The sequence below is a fragment of the Cyprinus carpio genome, chromosome B22 (assembly GCF_018340385.1).
Source record: "Cyprinus carpio isolate SPL01 chromosome B22, ASM1834038v1, whole genome shotgun sequence".
NCBI lineage: Eukaryota > Metazoa > Chordata > Actinopteri > Cypriniformes > Cyprinidae > Cyprinus > Cyprinus carpio.
In genome coordinates, this window is record NC_056618.1 from 33151678 (window position 1) to 33169036 (window position 17359).

Below are 17359 nucleotides of genomic sequence, written 5' to 3' on the forward strand. Positions count from 1 at the left end.
ATCCTGTGCGCTTCTGTTTTGGACTTTTCTTTTCTGAATTGTTCTGTTCTTTGCTAAAATGAACTGTACTGTACTGCACTTTTCTATTATTTTACACTGTTCTGGTCTGTTCAGAAGAAGCCCTGATTAATTCATTTCAGTTAATCAACAAGATCATCTGTAAATATAAGTAAATATAGTGTGCAAAATGTTGATTAATCTGCCTTGCTAACGGTCCGTGTTTAAAAACACACAACAATATTGAAATTTACGGATTTGGCAGATGATTTTAAACAATGTAAATTGCATTGCATTCTATGTTTATCAGTTCATGCATTCCCTGCATGCAAAATAGCCAGTGGAACTGTATTTAAATCAAATATACAAGATAGATATTTATCAATACTTAATGTCTAGTTTTCTAACCCTTCGTACAGTAATGGATATATAATTGTTTTCGATATCTGATGGGCACAGAACATTTAATCACAAAGGCTGATAACGCTGACAGATGACCGTTTTTTTTTTTTTTGAAAGTTTATTGGTCTCACATGTCACAGTGCAATATATACAAAAATATCTGATTATAAAATACATCCATGAAAAAAACTTTTACATTTATATACACAGCATTGCAATTCCCCAGAGCACCAAATTGCCATATAAACTATTTGGGTTATAAATCTCCAAAAGCCCCAAAAAGTCCTGGGGCCTCAATCACTCATGCAGTAGAGCCTGTCATCTCATGACAAGCCAAAACACGCTGGTTATTGAGATAAGAGGCATTGAAAGAGTTATTTTACAGCCTTCTGAGCCGTGAAGATGCAGTGGACAGTTAGTGTACGGCTCCAGACACGCTGCATAAGCCATCGCATGGGCCACATAATTCTGTTCTTTGACTCCATGAAAGAGATGAGCCATCGGGCCTTTTGCATAGATAGCCACATCTTCCCCTCCATGTGTCTCAGATTCTAAAGGAACAGCCGCTTGTTGCATGTACTCTTCATCAACTACAAATAAAGTAAGATATGGTATTAGTGTTTGACAACAATAGAAGCGACAGGAAGTAAATTAATTTAGGCAATACTTACAGTAATCCACTTCTGAAACATTTCCTCTAGTTCCGTTTACATGAGCATATCCTGGTCCATTAGCATACAAGATGCTAGTGTATGGAAGACTATCCTCAGCCTTCTTGGGTGCCAGACCTGGAAAAATAAAGCATTGAAACAATGGCCACACAGTGCAATACTAGTGTACTGACAATTTAGTATATACTCCCACCTTTTTTTTATATAGATTTTAATTTGACATTAATACAAAGTGCTCTTTTTAAAAGTGTACTTAAGTGTGTTAACAGAATCGTGAAAGTGTACTCACTTTAAGTAAACTTTTACTTTTTTAATTACATTCGGTGTCTTGTTCTAGATAATCAAAAGAGCTTAACCGGTTAGCGCTATGCTAAGCTAGTAGGTTAAGAAGTAAGTTTGTTAACTGAAGGCTGTAAGCACACACACACACACACACACACACAAAGAAATATAGGGAGGATCTACACTACATTATCATTCACATGGCACAGCTGATGAGTTGTTTGATGAGCCAATAAGCTGCTGCTCAATATTCAAATACTATTCAAATAATAGTATTTGCTGTAGCAGTTGCATGGACTTCAGAAACTCTCCACATCCCCAGCTCCACCTTTATAGATCTGCTACAGGGTGATCATGTATTTTGTATTTGGGGGTTACTTCATATATATGTTATATACAGTATGTTATATGTGAAGTGGTAGTATTTGTTTTGTGTTTGGATGTGTTTGTATTTGGATGTATTTGCTGTGGCAATTAATTAACAGCATAGCAGATCTATTTTGTCAAGACCAAACACATTAACATTGCCATGTATATTTCCATGCATAAACTTTCAGAGAGTTCTGATGACAAAAATGACATTGTCATTTTTTCAATTCCATGACGTAAAGTAAGCTAGTATATACCAAAAATAGGGTTGCCTCGGGGGGTATTTCCACCAAAAGTGAAGACATGGGAATGATCTGCAGTGACAACAGTGAGAGTGTCCAATTCACTGGTCAGCTCAGATGCTCTCTGGATTGCACGGTCAAACATGATGGTTTCGGTCAGAGCAAGCTTGGCAACCCCATCATGGTGTCCATGGTCTATTCTACCTCGTAAAGCACAAAGAAAGGCATGTTTCACTATAAGAAGTATATCTTTAAACTGTAACACCAGATTAAATGTTAAATACTCATCTTCCACAAAGAGAAAAAACCCTTTGGGATTCTTTCTGAGGATTTGAATGGCTTTCTCTGTCATGTCCACAATAGAGGGGTCACGGGTGCGATTCCTGAACACTTCAAACCTCATGTCCTTGGGTTCAAACAGACCTGAATAAGAAATATGAACGAGAACGTCATATCAGCAGACAAACACTGTCAGTAAGTCAATGTGGAAACCTTTTAAACTAGCATTACCCATCAGGCGGTCTGTTGTTTTAACATTCACTGCATTAAGCTGCTCTTTGTTCCAGACATACTGTGCATTTCTTCCCTAATAAACAAAACAGATAATCACGTAAATCTGTAGCGGTCATTTACAAACACAGTGCTGCAATACATGGATTTCTTGGAGATACCTTACGAGCATTCAACCAGACATCAATGAGGTTCTTTTTGTCTTTGCGATCCCCTTTGCGAGAAGATGAAGAGGGGTATTCTGGATCAGGGGTACCCTTGGGTGTCATGTACATGCGGCCACCACCAAGAATTACCTAAAATGGAGACATATTTAAAATTTGTGAACTTCTTAATTTCAAAAAAGTTAAAATTTTCTTGTTTCTTGACAGATATTTCATTTATGCGTTTGGCGCCTAAATGACGGCAAGGACACTTTTCACATTTCCTGGGTTCTAGGAACGAAAGATGTTGGGTAAACCTTTAAAGTGGTAAATGGAAATTACAATAAATATATATTTTTTGCATTCACATTTGCTCCAGTAGCAAATAGCATTTCTATAACGTTTTATGTTTTGGCCATTCATGTACACAACAACAGCGTTTTTGATGCCTGAAAATGCAAACTTTTAAAAACTGGTTTCGAAGTGCTATTTTTGACATTGGTAGCTATCCTCTCTGTATAAACTAAGAAAAAAGTGAATTTTTGAAAATGGTGATTTCATATGCATACGTATTATTTGTTCAGTCTATAGGTTTGTGTGCAGATGCGGTCTATTTCTTTACAAAGTGGCATCGCCACCTACTGGCCTGTCATGAATAATACAGCATTTTTACAAATTTTCGCAACTTTTGTTAGTTTTTGCTGTCTGTACATGGAATTATTCAAAACCTTTTCCAGTTTTAGCCCTCAATGCCAAGGTAATAAAACACAAAGTATAGTGTTGTAAATGTAAATTCAATAAAAAAAAAGCTGGCTGTGCTACAAGCTAACAACGAAAACTAAACTGAAGTTAGTTAGAGACAGAAATATCTCAACTGGGGTGACAATATCAAAACTGAACAGGTAAATTTACACTAAATGCAACAAAAACACCATAATTTACATACAAATATATAGGTAACACTTTATTTCTCACTATTAACTATATTAGCATGCATATTACTAGCATATTGGCTGCTTATTGGTATTAATAAGGCACATATTAATGCCTTACTCTGCATGACCATTTTTTAGATCCATTAATCTACCCCATAATACCTGACTATAACTATTAACAGGCAGCAAAGTAGGAGTTTATCGAGGCAAAAGTCATTGTTAATAGTTAGTTAATAGTGAGAATTGGTTCCCAAACTAAACTGACTAATATAAACTAGTCAGCATTTGTAGTGGATCAAAACCTTTCATCAAAGTTGTCCTAAAACCTAAAATCGATAAACTTTTTTGATCCACTTTAAATGCTGACTGCTATATAATATGGCAAATTAAATACAGTACATACAATAGTACACTCTCAGAATAAATGTGAAAAACTTTGGTAGATTTGCTCTCAACAGTATGTGCAGTTGTGCAGCATTTCAAACTGTTATTTTTTAGGCAGCGGCTATTTATACTAAATGTAAATAGCAATTAAATGCTATTTAAACTAAGTGCAAATAGCTATAGCTTCTATTTACACTGTTAAAATAGCAGGATTTTCTGTTATTTATACTACTTATTGAAAACATTGGCTATTATCTGCACCTAAGTATTGCAGTACATTTTTATTGAAAATAAATGCCTTTCCAATGTGATATGAGATTTGGTAAGGGAGAGAAAAATAAGTGCGACAAAAGATGGATTCGAACTCGGGTCAATCGCGTCAAAACAGCACAAACTTTACCATTTACGCCACTGGAGCTACAGTTACATCAGCATCTTTTGTAGTGTTGAGTAGCCCAATCACACGTTGGTGGGTGGATTTAGTGTAAACAGACACTCTGTATTTTTGATCTTATGACATCAAACTGTATGGGTTTTGGCTCACATCAATATCAGTGTTGGTCACCAGCTGCGTGGCGATATCGGTGCAGCCCTGCCGGCGGGCATCGGAGGGCAGGTCTGCGTCGCTGTACCAGCTGCGGCTCACCGAGTGGGCGTACGCAGCAGCGGGCGATGCATGCTGCACTCTGGTGGTGGTCACGATGCCAACGGACTTTCCTGGATATATGCACACACAAACATGCGTCGTCACATTTATCCTGCATAATCACAAAAACGGAACATTCTTCAGAATATGGTCTTTTGTGCTCAACAGAAGAAACAAACTCAAACAGGTCTGAAACAACCCGAAGGTGAGTAAAGGATGACAGAATTTTTTTAGTGAACTGTCCCTTTAAGAAGAACAACAGCAACAGAAAAAACATTGGCTGCATGTCTGTAAGTGCAATAACGAGTCTAAATGGAAAATACCTTGTGCTTTGGCGCGGTGTAACACTGAGAAAACCTCGTTGCCAAATGTGGTGTTGCACGCATAGGCCACTGCTTTAGCGCTCAAACCCACCGTCTTGGCGTTAGCCTTCACACCACAGTGGTACGCCGTAGCTGTGCTAGCACTGTCCGCCACCTGCCTGTCAACACTATACGTCTGTTTGGAAACACATCAACTCGGTACATCAAATACTGATAGTTCTGTTGTTCAAAACATAGCTTTTCAGTCATATGAGTAGATAAACTCATAGACCATAAACTCATAAACTCATAAGTTTCATTAGACCCTAATCTGACCTGTGATACTTCACATCTGTAATCAGCTTTCCCTCGTCCTCATTCTCCAGGATCAGAGGTTGCAGTGCTATCTAAACCTATCAGGAATGCATAATCTGCAGCCAACTGATAACTTTTCATATCTTAAACTGTGCCTGTGGTGCTATCAAAACTATAATATACATTATGAGATGCTAAGTTGCAATTATGACATAAGAAGTAGAAACTATAATAAAAATACAATTCAATTAAATTCAAGACAATACAATAAAAGTCAAATTATGACAAAACAAAATGATAACATAAAAACTCAAATTATGAAAATAAGTTTAAAGTATGAGAGTCATAATTATGACATAAAAAGTAGAAAATATGACAAAAAATAAATTATGACAGTAAAAATTGTGATAAAATTATAACATAAAAAGTCAGAATATGACAAAAAGTTAAAAGTTAGCAGTCAAAATATGAGTAATAATATGACTTAAAAGCAGAAGTTATGAAAAAAAAGTAATTTCAAGTGACTGTCTGCTAAAATGTCTAATAATAAAAATATTTAAACCAAAACCAAAAAAATTAATATAACAAGTTAAAAGTATGACAGTCATAACATCACATAAAAATTCAAAATGTATGTAATAAGAACAATTGGCATAAAAAACTAATAAATAAATAAAATAATCACATAAAAAAAGTAAAATTTATGATTTTTCTTTTTATTTATGACTTTTATTTATGACTTTTTCTTTAATTATGACTTTTTATACCATAATTTTGTTTTCATCACATAATTAGGACTTAATACCTCATAATTCTTCATGTAATAATTATAATTTACCAATGACGATGGTGATTTTTATTAATTTTTTTATTTAATTTTATTTATTTTATATGCAGAAACAACCAATAAATATAGTATACGAAAGATATAATCCTAAGTATTTTATTAGAATAAAATTGTACATTATATTTTTCTATAATAATAATAATGATAATATAAAATATTTATAGACGTATAAAATATATATTAATAATAAATATATACTTTCAAGAAGCACTTTTTTTTTTTTACTTTTACATTTAAGTAGTAATTCTATGAATTAATTCTGTATTAAAATGATATTTTTATGAAACATTATACAGAAACTGATATGTAGTAGGAAAGTAAATAGGTGTTGAATGTTGATTTTAAAGCCATTTCTTCTGCTTTTCAGGCTTTCGCACCCAGTTCAGCAAGAATCCCTATATGGAAAATTACAAATGTAATCTGAAGACAAGCAGCAGTTTTTCCATGCGACACACATGCGCATCCCATTGGCATTTGTCTGACAACCCAAACCTGCCCTTATACAGTATAATTGCACAACAAGATTCCTATGAATTATCTGCAAAAGATTAAAGAGAAGCATCAGACCTTTGACAGGGCGACGTATGGAAATGTATCCATGGCCAAAAGCGTCTCCTCCCCTGACTGTCCTTCCATCTGACCTCGCAGTATACGGGCGGCTGACACCGTCGACACTCCCATCCCTGACAGATAGACAGAGAAACATCACAGCCTGACCCTGAACCCACACCGCTCATCAACGCTACAGGAAAACACAGGCTATGAAGTAACAGGCACGTGTGTAAGGGGTCATATACCGTCAACCCATCATTATCACAAGACTAAGCCAACAGGTGGATCAGTAACTGCATATTATCCAAATAAAAGCTAAATAGACATGAAATATTGAGTTTTTATAACTTTTTTATAACATTTATGAGATGAATGAGAGTATGGAGTGATGAAAAGAATAAAACATTTTAAATATAAATTTAGATGTACACTCATAATATTGTATAATGTATAATTTTTGTACATTTAATTAAAAATACAGCATTTAGTTAGAAACACTAGTGAAAAAGACGTGTGCTTAATTCAATTTAATGTGCACTTCAAATCTTAGGAAACTAGTACATTTTAATAAAATGTGCTTTAAAATATAGACTTATTTTAATGTGTTGACTTACATACTAAAGCACATGTAAAGTACTTGGCTATAATTAAAATTTAAAGTGTATATATTTTAAATGTGCTATAGTAAATGAACAGCACTAAAGTTCAGCTAATTTAATTTAATATACATTTAAACTGTAGTGCATTTTCGTTAAATTGCAATTAAAATGCAGTTAATAGTTAGCAAACACTACGTTTTGTACAGTTAAGTATATTCTTTGACAGTATATTATTACTGTAATAATTACCAAAAAGTATGCTTTTAAAATAAACTTATTAACAAAGGAAGAGAAAGTAGTGCTTATGAATGCTTATATTATACACACATTTGTATACAGCTATGGAAAAAATTATGGAAAAAAAAATATATGGAAAACCAACTGAAAATGAGTTATTCCACCAAATACTGATTTCTGAACTCTTCTGAAGTTAAAACATTTGTTCTGCATTGTCTTAAAAATAAATATAAACGTGTGATGTTTTCAGACGTTTATATTCATTATCAGACAACACAATACCAATGTTTTAACTTCAGAAGTGGTAAGAAATCAATATTTGACATCTTATTTTGACCACTTTGATAATGTTATGCAAAAAATTAAAATAAATAAATAAATAATAAAAAAAGCTCTAAATGACAACATTATTTAAAATTTAAAGACATTTAGAGTGTTTTTTTTTTCTTGTTTTTTTGGCAGAAAATGAATGATATTTGGTCAAAATAACAAATGCTTTCATTTGTTGTGATTAAAAATCAGGGTTATTTCACCAAATATTGATTTCTTAACTCCACTGAAGTTTTGCGTTGTCTTAAAAATAAATATAAACGAGTGATGTTTTCAGTCATGTTTATATTCATTATCAGACAACACAATGTTTTAATTTCAGAAGAGTTAAGAAATCAATATTTGGCATCTTATTTTGACCACTTTGATAATTTTTATGCCAAAAAAAAAAAGAAAAAAAAAAAAGACAACATTATTTAAAATTTAAAGGCATTTAGAGTTTTTTTCTTTCTTTTTTTTCTTTTTAATTTTTTTATTTCTTAACTCTACTGAAGTTAAAAGATTGGCATTGCATTCTAAAATAAACATAAAACATTTGAAAACATGACATCTTTTGAATATGACCATTTTGGGGGAAAAAATATTTTTTTTTATTTAAAATTTGGAAGAATTGTCACCAGTGGTTTACAGAGTTCAACAAAAACTATGTTTTACGTAAACGTATAACTACTGTATAAATCATAAATCCAGAGAATTTTCAAGTGGTCTCTTAATTTTGTCTATAGCTGCATTTGTATATTTTATATGTATGTGTAATATAATATAATATAATATAATACAGACCTCAAAAACCCATGAACTCTTAGAAATGGCACTATATTGCACTGAAGGCATGTAGTTTCACAGACTGACCAGCAGTGTTCGGTGGGTTCGGTAACTCACCGTCTCCGAGGAAGAGGATGATGTTTTTGGCGCGATGCGCTCGCAGTGGCAGTGTGAGGGCAGCCTGCAGCGTGCGCCTGGCCTGATGGTTCCAGTACGCCGGTTCCCTCTCCCATTCAGCTAGCAAAACAAACACCACGCCATAAACAACCTGTCCTTCTCAGAGATAACTCTTCTGAAGAGGCTCCGCCGCTAACCTGCCCTGACACGATCTCCCAGACTTTCCACAAAGCAGTGTAAAACTGCACTACAGTTCACTCTGACTTGTAAAACACCGCGGCCTCTGCTAAATTTAGAGATGTGGACAATGGGAGCGCTGTGTCCTTACCCACGGGCTCCAGACTGGTGCTCAGGAGGAGGTGGGCCAGGAGGAGCAGCACGCCGGGGGCCCGGCTGTAAAGCAAACACATCCTGAGCTGCAGAGACTTCAGAGCACACCTCGACGCTGGGAAGGAGTGTCTCCTCAAACCTCCAGCCCCTGCTTTTTAAACCCGGGGCCCCTGACAGCTCATAGGCTCGCTCTGACGGTGGCCAGGAAACCCCTCGACTTCTTTTCCTTTTGTTTTAAGCCGAGCGCTCTTCCTCGTTGCTTTTCTTCCTTTCTGTTCCCGGCTCTCCTGAGAGCTGCTTTTGGAAACCCAGTGCCGCCTTTGATGTGGCCAATTGTGCTAATGTGTGCTTTTCATGCAATGGTTAAAAAGCGGCGTTCAAGACGTATTGCTTTTTGGTTCTTGTTATGACTTTGAAAATGAATCCAGCATGTGCGAAACACTGGGCTCTCCGGTTCTTGCAAGGTTTCGTACTAGTGTGGAGGATACAAACTGCCAAGACATGATAAAATCTTGCTTTTCGTGCACTTGTGGTGTTCATCATATCTTCTATAAAAGTTCATTTTCCTATGTTTTAATATATAATATGAATGGAAACATAAGGCCATTTAAGTGCACTTAAGTAGACTTTTAAAATGTACACTAATGTCACTAATGTGCATTTATGTCAAAATCATTGTTTTAATAAATATAATAAAAAAATGAAGAAGTTACATACTAAAGTAACATACCACAGCACATGTAATATATATATATATATATATATATATATATATATATATTGAAAAAAGTAAATGCATTTAATATAAATGTTAACTATATTTTCATTTGACTCCAATTAAAAAAAGCACTTTAAAGTTTAGCTGAATGCCATTTATGTACATTTAAACTATAACGGTTTCATTTAATTGCTTAGAATGAATAAGTTTTGTTTTTTTTTGAATGGTTGTAAAATACTGTAGATTCATGCCTTTAAATGTCTTTAAACTGAAGAAGTATTTTAAGTTATTTGCCTATGAAACAATGAAACATGAAGAGAATTTACAGAGCGCTGTGTGTCCCAAACAAGTCTAGACGAGGACAAACTTGTTATTAAAGGATGTGCAGGTAAGCAGCGTTTAGTAGTTTGTGGTTCCATAGCAACGTCCCATAAAGATATTTTTATAGAATTCTCGTGATGTGTGATCACAGATGTGTGTATATCAGTTATTTTACAACAGCGTCATATGTGCCTTATCTAATTAGAGTCTGAATGATCTGTTAATAGTAATTATATTAGCTTTTTATTTAATTAGTTATTTTTTTTTCTTAATTAGTATTGTCCTTTTGCACTAACTAAAAATGGAAGCTAACTTACACAAACTATTATTTTTGTTAATATTATTTATCCTTTTTTAATTTTGTATTAATTTTGTAAAATTGTATTTGTATTTTTTATTCAATTTTAGATATGTAGCGCTATTCTTTTTTATTTAATTATAATTATTATTATTATCATTATTATTTTGTAATTATTATTATTATCATTATTATACATTATAATTTTTTTTTTATTGATTTTATTTTATTTTGATGGCATACAATTCAAATTTTGGAGTTTATTATAATGTTTTTAGAAATGTAAATAAAAACGAACATACACTTCAGACACTTTATATATACTGTGATATAGAGACTGAATCAGTAAATCAGAATTGTTCTCTTTATTTCCACTAAAAATAGAAATAAATAAATAAATCGCATTAACTATTCAGACTTGTTTTATTGTCTTAGATTTACTTTTGAGGCATGTTTATCTTTTTTAAGGCTATTTAGATATTTTTACTGGAAAACAAGATACTGAAAATTATTGTAATTAATTATGTTATGCAGTCTAAGATTTGTTAGAATTAATTATTTTATGCAAGAATCTAAGATTCTTGATCTAAGATTCTAAGAGTTTGGTTACACTATAAATGTAGCCAATTATAAACATTTTTTTTTAATAAACATTATTTGTTAATATTAATTTTACTAGGTTTTTTTTTACTACTACTTACTAGTTTTTTAATTATTATTTCATGTGAAGGTGATTTTAGAATGCAGCCATCAAATTCAAAATAAAACACAATTAACATATTATATAATTTGTTTTATGCACTTTATATGCTTTGATATACATTTATTTTTTTGAATCAGTAAATCAGAATTGTTCTTTTCCTTTCCACTAAAACTAAAAGAAAAAAAATCAGATTAACTTCTCAGTTTTATTGCACTTCTGAGGAACTTTTCTCTCTCTTTTAAAGGATATTTACATATTTTTACTTGAAAACAAGACAAAAATACTGAAAATTGTCATAATTATTATTTTTTATGCAGTCTAGGAGTCCGGTCACACTCCCCACCCATAATTATTATTATTCTTAAATGTAACTATTTATAGAACAAATATGATTTTTTTTTTTTTTTTTTTTTTCTGTGGTCACCATTGCTTTATGACAGCAATAAGTGCTTAAGTCCATGCCTTACAGTGATTTTACTATAGTAATTGACGGTTTGCTGACTAACTAGGCACCCTTGGATTGTTTTGTGGGAAATAAACGTAAGCAGCATTTTTCTTCAATGAGCTAGTGGAGAATTAATGTTGTAAAAATAGAGAGAGACAGAGAAAGAGAGGAGAGACCACAGTATGAAGGAGTCCAGGAAGGTTTCTGGACATTAAATCCAGAAAGGCTCAGTGCTTGCTGTTAATGAGGCTTAAAGAGCGTCTCATCTATATCACATGGACAAGATGTTAAACAGCCCTGCGGACGCCACACTCATTTGTGGCAAATCAAGCAGCTAATAAAAGCGGAAATATGAAGCGAGGCCTCACATGATGTGACCACACTGCACGTTCCAGAATATGAGCGGGGAAACTCAGTCCCTGGCTAGCTGACACACGTCAGCCCATTGTTATGATAGGCACCGCTTTCCAGGGCTGAACTTGAAATTAAGCTAATAATGAGTTTGCGGTAAGATTTAAACCAGCTCAAGCTCAATTTGAGCTCCAGTTTCCATTCTCCTTCTGAGATTTTTCCATAGCCTTTACTATGGAAGTGATATTCTCCAAACCAAACAGACTACAGCTGTTTTGGATACAAAAACTGTAGTAAATGCAGTGTTTTGGAAGTAAAAATTTATTCACTGTCGCTCTAATATGTTTACTGTTATGTAATGACATGAATTTATTTATTTGTTGGTATAGGTTGGTATAATATATAGTATAGTATAGTATTTAAAAGAAACTAAATATATATATATAAAAAAAACAATTCCTTATTTCAGCTTGTTGCTAAATCAAACTTTCTAATTTTCATTAAGATTATCTTGATTTAATAAATAAATAAAAAACAATTCTAAAGAACTACCCCTTAAAGAAAACCTGTTTGCATTGTTACACTTTCAGATAAACATCATTTATTATTTTTAATAATTGTTTCTCTCATGGTGACCACAGAATGTCCCCACAGTGTAGCATAAACAAGTACACACACACATACACACAGAGAGAGAGAGATAAATAGATTTTTATGGAGAAAGTGTCTATAATAGTTCCTCAGTTTCACACGTGACCCTAAAAGATGTCCGATCTATTCAGCCATCATCTTGAAAATAACAATAAGAGACAAAAGCACAAATCCACATGTATAATCAAAATGAACTAGAGCCATACATGACATCATGACTTTATGTGAATTGAAATGTCAGAATAGCAATGGAAGTAGGTTTCCAGTAAACAAGAAACTCTTTACATCTGGTAGAGCACTTCATGAGGGAAAATGAGCAGAACACAGTTAAAGTGATACCATCAAACTCCATAGACCAATGCATAGAGTTTCCAGAGCCTAAATGACTAGATATGACTATTACTTTGAAGAATTATTGTGGTGTTCAGTTTTATTGTGACAACTACTCTCTTAAAAATAAAAGGTCCTTATTGGTATCTATGGTTCCAGGAAGGAATTTTAACACCCATGTAACCTTTTCGATGCTTAAAGGGTCCTTTATACTGGAAAAAGAAAACATCTTTATTTTAAGAACTATTTACTGAAAGGGGAACCCAAATTCATTCATTATTTTGGGTGAACTGTCCCTTTAAGAAACATGTCTGATTGGTGTCTGGTAGATGTGTTTCTAAACCAGACTAATTAAACAACTTTACTGAGGCACAAACCCCAGTGACCTAGTCATTTTTGAAGATATGTTCATGCATAATGTCATACTTTCAATACATACTGAAAATACAGTACTCAAGTGTCTCTTAATGGAAGATTCAAATGCGTTGGAGATTCAGTTGAAACTGTATAAACACAGAGACAGCATTAGCATAAAGCAGCAGTTTTATTTCCCAGTAACACTCACACTCCCTGTTGTGGCCCATCCTCTACAAAAAATTAAACAATAGCTGGCAGACTTGCTAACCTCTAAAGAGCGCCAGAGCAATAAATGACTGACGCAGAATAGTTTGCTAGCCCCTTAAGCATTCCTTTTCATGCAAAGAAGAAAAAAAAGGCCCCACTGCATTTAAAATACTGAACGTCCAAACTTATTTATGTAAAGCATCTCTCTCTTCTTTCAGACTGATGCAACATCTGTGTTTAGTTTTAAAAAGTAAGCAGTCTTTGGAGATTGGCATGGTCTTGTCAATATTACTTATAAAGATTTGAGAAAGAGTCATATTTTATTTTTAGAAGTTATTTAATGGTTTATGATCTGGTTTACTTACAATATTTCCAGGTTTGAATCCAGATTGTAGTGACATTTTGGAAAACACTTACCGAAGAATGCAACAAGAAATGCAGTCAGGTCAATAACACGACTGTCCACTGTTATACAAACGAAGAATCTTTCAATTATTTGTTTAAAACACACGTATCAAGTTTTGAGAAATGTACTCTTTGTGTTCATGTTGGTTTCATATGTTTTTGAAAACCTTTTGTACCATTTTAAAGAAAAGTCTACTCTAAAAATGTAATGTTGTAACAATGTGGTTGTGAAACACAGAGGATGAAGATCAAATGACAGTCTTTAATAATCTGAACAGGGTAAATCAATCTACGAGCAAACAAGACCCAACAGTGAAACTCTTGAGCCCCTTTCACACTGCACGTTGGACCCAGAAAATTGCCGGAAAATTGCCGGGTCGACTTCTGTGTGAAAGCAAACACGTCCCGGGATTGATTCCGGGATCGATCCTGGGTCGGGGACCTAGTAACATTGCCGGGTTCAGTCCCGGAACGAGCGCTGTGTGAACAAAAGCCAGAACTAATGCCGTGTCATAGTGATGACGCGTGTTATCGCGCGACTCTTTTAGCGTGTTTTGAAGGCAGATCAACGTTCACGACGAAAAAATATGTGCAAACTGTAACGAAGCAGCGATCAGTTAGTTCCTTACTTTCCGCGCTGAAGCTGAGATCGTTCACCAGCTTAAATGAAAGTTAATGTGCCTAATGTTTTCGACTCGTACATTACACGTCACAACCTGATGTCACGTGTCTTTACGGGACCTTTATGGGTTGTGTGTGAACGCACACACATATTCCGGGGAATCACTGGCAGTGTGAAAGTGCAAAATCTAGCGACCCGGGTACAAATGCCGGGACACATTACCTGTGTATTTGCCGGAATCGCAGTGTGAAAGGGGCTTTGGTAAGTGCACAGCTGAAACTACTGAGTGTCCATAACAACAAACTAAGGGAAAACTGTACTGACTGAAAACATAAGTCCATGTGGTGTGAGAGTGTGATAGAACTCCTTGCCCCATGGTGACAAGGAGGCAAGGAAAACGGGGAGATGATGAAGGGATGGCACACAAAGCCTGAGGGATGCAGGAGGAGGCTCTGGAGGAGAATGGGCGACCAGAACCAAAAAATACAGGGTGGTAATGGAGGTGGCAACCAGTGGATAGCCTTGAACAGAGGCAAGTGGCAGATGACCCAGATCACAGCCAAGACAGGTGGTGTCACTGGAAGGAGGAACCATGATGGTGGAGGTGATAAGTACACAGCCACGATTCCCCTTAATGGCAGTGGGGATCTTTTGGGATGAGCTGGAGCAAACAAGGATGGAAGCAGAGCCTGAAGTAGGGCAGAGTGAGCCAAAGCCAGTGGGTGGAGAGCCATTGAGTAGATGACCCATAATTCCACAGTGGAGGCATGTCGAGGTCTGACCCAGGTGGAGCCTAGAACCAAGGGAGCCTGGCGAGTCCAAATGCCCAATGGTCCACACTGGAATTGAAGGAGAGAGAAGCGCAGGTGCAGGATCTGGGGCAACAGGTCGAGGTGGTACAGAGCACCTTGAGGCCGGAGGCGGAGCCATGGCTGCCCCACACCCATGGAAGGCAGCTCCCAGCAGGCCTAAAGTGATGCCACGCCACTGAGAGGAGGCACTGAGGGACTAATGGAAGGTGACGATAACTGGGTGGCAGGATAGCTGGGGACTGGAGAAGAGACTGCAGGGACAAATACTCAGAAAACATACCAAATCATTAGAAGTGTTTTTGAAAGGTGGCGGGAGAACGAGGCTTGGTGGGGCCATTACAGATGGAACAGAACAGAAAGATTTAGGCAGAAGCAGGGGCAGTTGTGGCCTAATGGTTAGAGAGTCACACTTGTAGCCCAAAGGTCGTGGGTTTGAGTCTCGGCACTGGCAGGAATTGTCAGAGTGAATGTACAGTATGCGTCACACACATGTGCAGTGTAAATTAGGGGTTATCCAAGCATTAACAGCAAGGAAACCCCTTTTTCTTGAGAGCGACCACGTATGAGGTGTTTTTTGGAGGCTATGGTACATTAAACAATGATCATGTGATCAGGTTTGCAAAATATTAATTTTTTGAGTTGCCTGAAAAACCACCTCGTTCGAACATAAGAAACTATTGCGATATATGGGAGTTTTTGCAAAATTGACGTGTTTCCATTGGCCGCATTTCCAATTTCCAATTTAAATTAGGGGAAGTTGTGGCCTAATGGTTAGAGAGTCGGACTCGCAATCTGGCAGGGATTGTAGGTGGGGGAAGTGAATGTACAGCGCTCTCTCCACCTTCAATGCCATGACTGAGGTGCCCTTGTGCAAGGCACCAAACCCCCAACTGCTCCCCGGGCGCCGCAGCATAAATGGCTACCCACTGCTCCAGGTGTGTGTTCACGGTGTGTTTTTGTTCACTGCTGTGTGTGCACTTTGGTTGGGTTAAATGCAGAGCACAAATTCCGAGTATGGGTCTCCATACTTGACTGTATGTCACGTCTCTTTCAATTTCACTTTCAGTTTGAGCAGTTAAAAGGTTAATGGAGACACAGCTATTGTCTAACAGTGCTTAGATTAATGATCCGCTTTTAATGACCGGAGGGTGGGCAAGGCTCAACTCCATTCCCTCAAACTCTGATAGCACTCCCTCTGCGACAGGAGGCACAATTGGCACTCACACCTGGTAAGACCCCCAATATTGATAGTTCACACGTTGCGGCAGAGATGGGCTCGTTGTCTGCGGTGGGCTCAAGCTGCAGCTCCTCGCAGTTTGGTGATGCTTGTCTGGCCACAGGTGTTATTATGGACGACATCGCACCCACTCTATGTAATCGGCAAAGCTCCCTCAAGGGCCTTCCCTGGACAGCTGCGCTCTGGTGGCAGTGTTGAGACTGGGATGCAGGAAGCTACAGAGGCAGTAGTCTAGTGACGATGTTGCTGGCACGAGGCTGAGGAAGTCCTCCAAATGTTCCTTGAGGGAGCAGTTCTTCTGCTCAAGGCATAACAGTTTGACTGCTGCCAAGTGGTCCATAGTGCAAAAAGAAACAAGAAACAAGACACACGAAACCAAAAACATGTACTCAGAAAAAGTCAAACAAAAATGCTTCAACAAACACGCTGTTTATCTAATCTTGGTTAGGTCTTCTGTATCAACATGTGAAACTTGTCTTTAATAATCTGAACAGGGTAAATCCAACTATAAGCAGACAAGCAACAACCATTGCACATATGAAACCCAACAGTGAAACTCAAACAGCACTTAAATAGTAGGGAAGTTATTGATTAGTGCACAGCTGAAACTAATGAGTGTCTAAGACAACAAACTAAGAGAAAATGGTACTGACTGAAAAAAAGTCCATGTGGTGTGAAAGTATGACATGTTGTAAATTAAAAAATAATACCATATTTCTGTGAATGCGTGTGAGTGTACACATCTTAATTTTCAAAAAAGCTTTTAAATATTCTTTTCAATGTAAAATATGGCCACAGATGAGGAAAATAAATAAGTCGTGGGAATAATTTCTTAATTATGTTTTTTTTTGTTCCCTGCATGTTGGTGTTTTGTTGTTGGATTGCAAATCACTTTTCCCAATAATGTGCTAGTTAGAAAGTTACGCA

At 36.0% G+C, this 17359-nt stretch overlaps 1 protein-coding gene across 1 annotated transcript; it reads right to left on the minus strand.

Moving 5' to 3' along the window:
- Nucleotides 1-509: 509 nt before the first annotated feature.
- LOC109079085 (intestinal-type alkaline phosphatase-like) lies at nucleotides 510-9256 on the minus strand. The gene is made up of 11 exons (XM_042749255.1): nucleotides 8974-9256; nucleotides 8646-8765; nucleotides 6613-6728; nucleotides 4905-5079; nucleotides 4480-4652; nucleotides 2635-2769; nucleotides 2474-2549; nucleotides 2252-2386; nucleotides 1979-2170; nucleotides 1071-1187; nucleotides 510-989 (listed from the first exon to the last, which is right to left on the minus strand). Exons 1-11 carry the CDS (start codon nucleotides 9053-9055, stop codon nucleotides 718-720), a joined length of 1593 nt encoding a protein of 530 aa, XP_042605189.1. The 5' UTR covers nucleotides 9056-9256; the 3' UTR covers nucleotides 510-717.
- Nucleotides 9257-17359: the final 8103 nt, after the last annotated feature.

Excerpts from the sequence above, each read along its gene's own strand:
- LOC109079085 (XM_042749255.1), bottom strand. The coding sequence starts at position 9,055 with ATGTGTTTGCTTTACAGCCGGGCCCCCGGCGTGCTGCTCCTCCTGGCC. Across the intron at positions 4,653-4,904 it reads ACACCGCGCCAAAGCACAAG|GAAAGTCCGTTGGCATCGTG; the intron begins GTATTTTCCATT and ends GCATATATCCAG. Across the intron at positions 1,188-1,978 it reads CCGAGGCAACCCTATTTTTG|GTCTGGCACCCAAGAAGGCT; the intron begins GTATATACTAGC and ends TTATTTTTCCAG.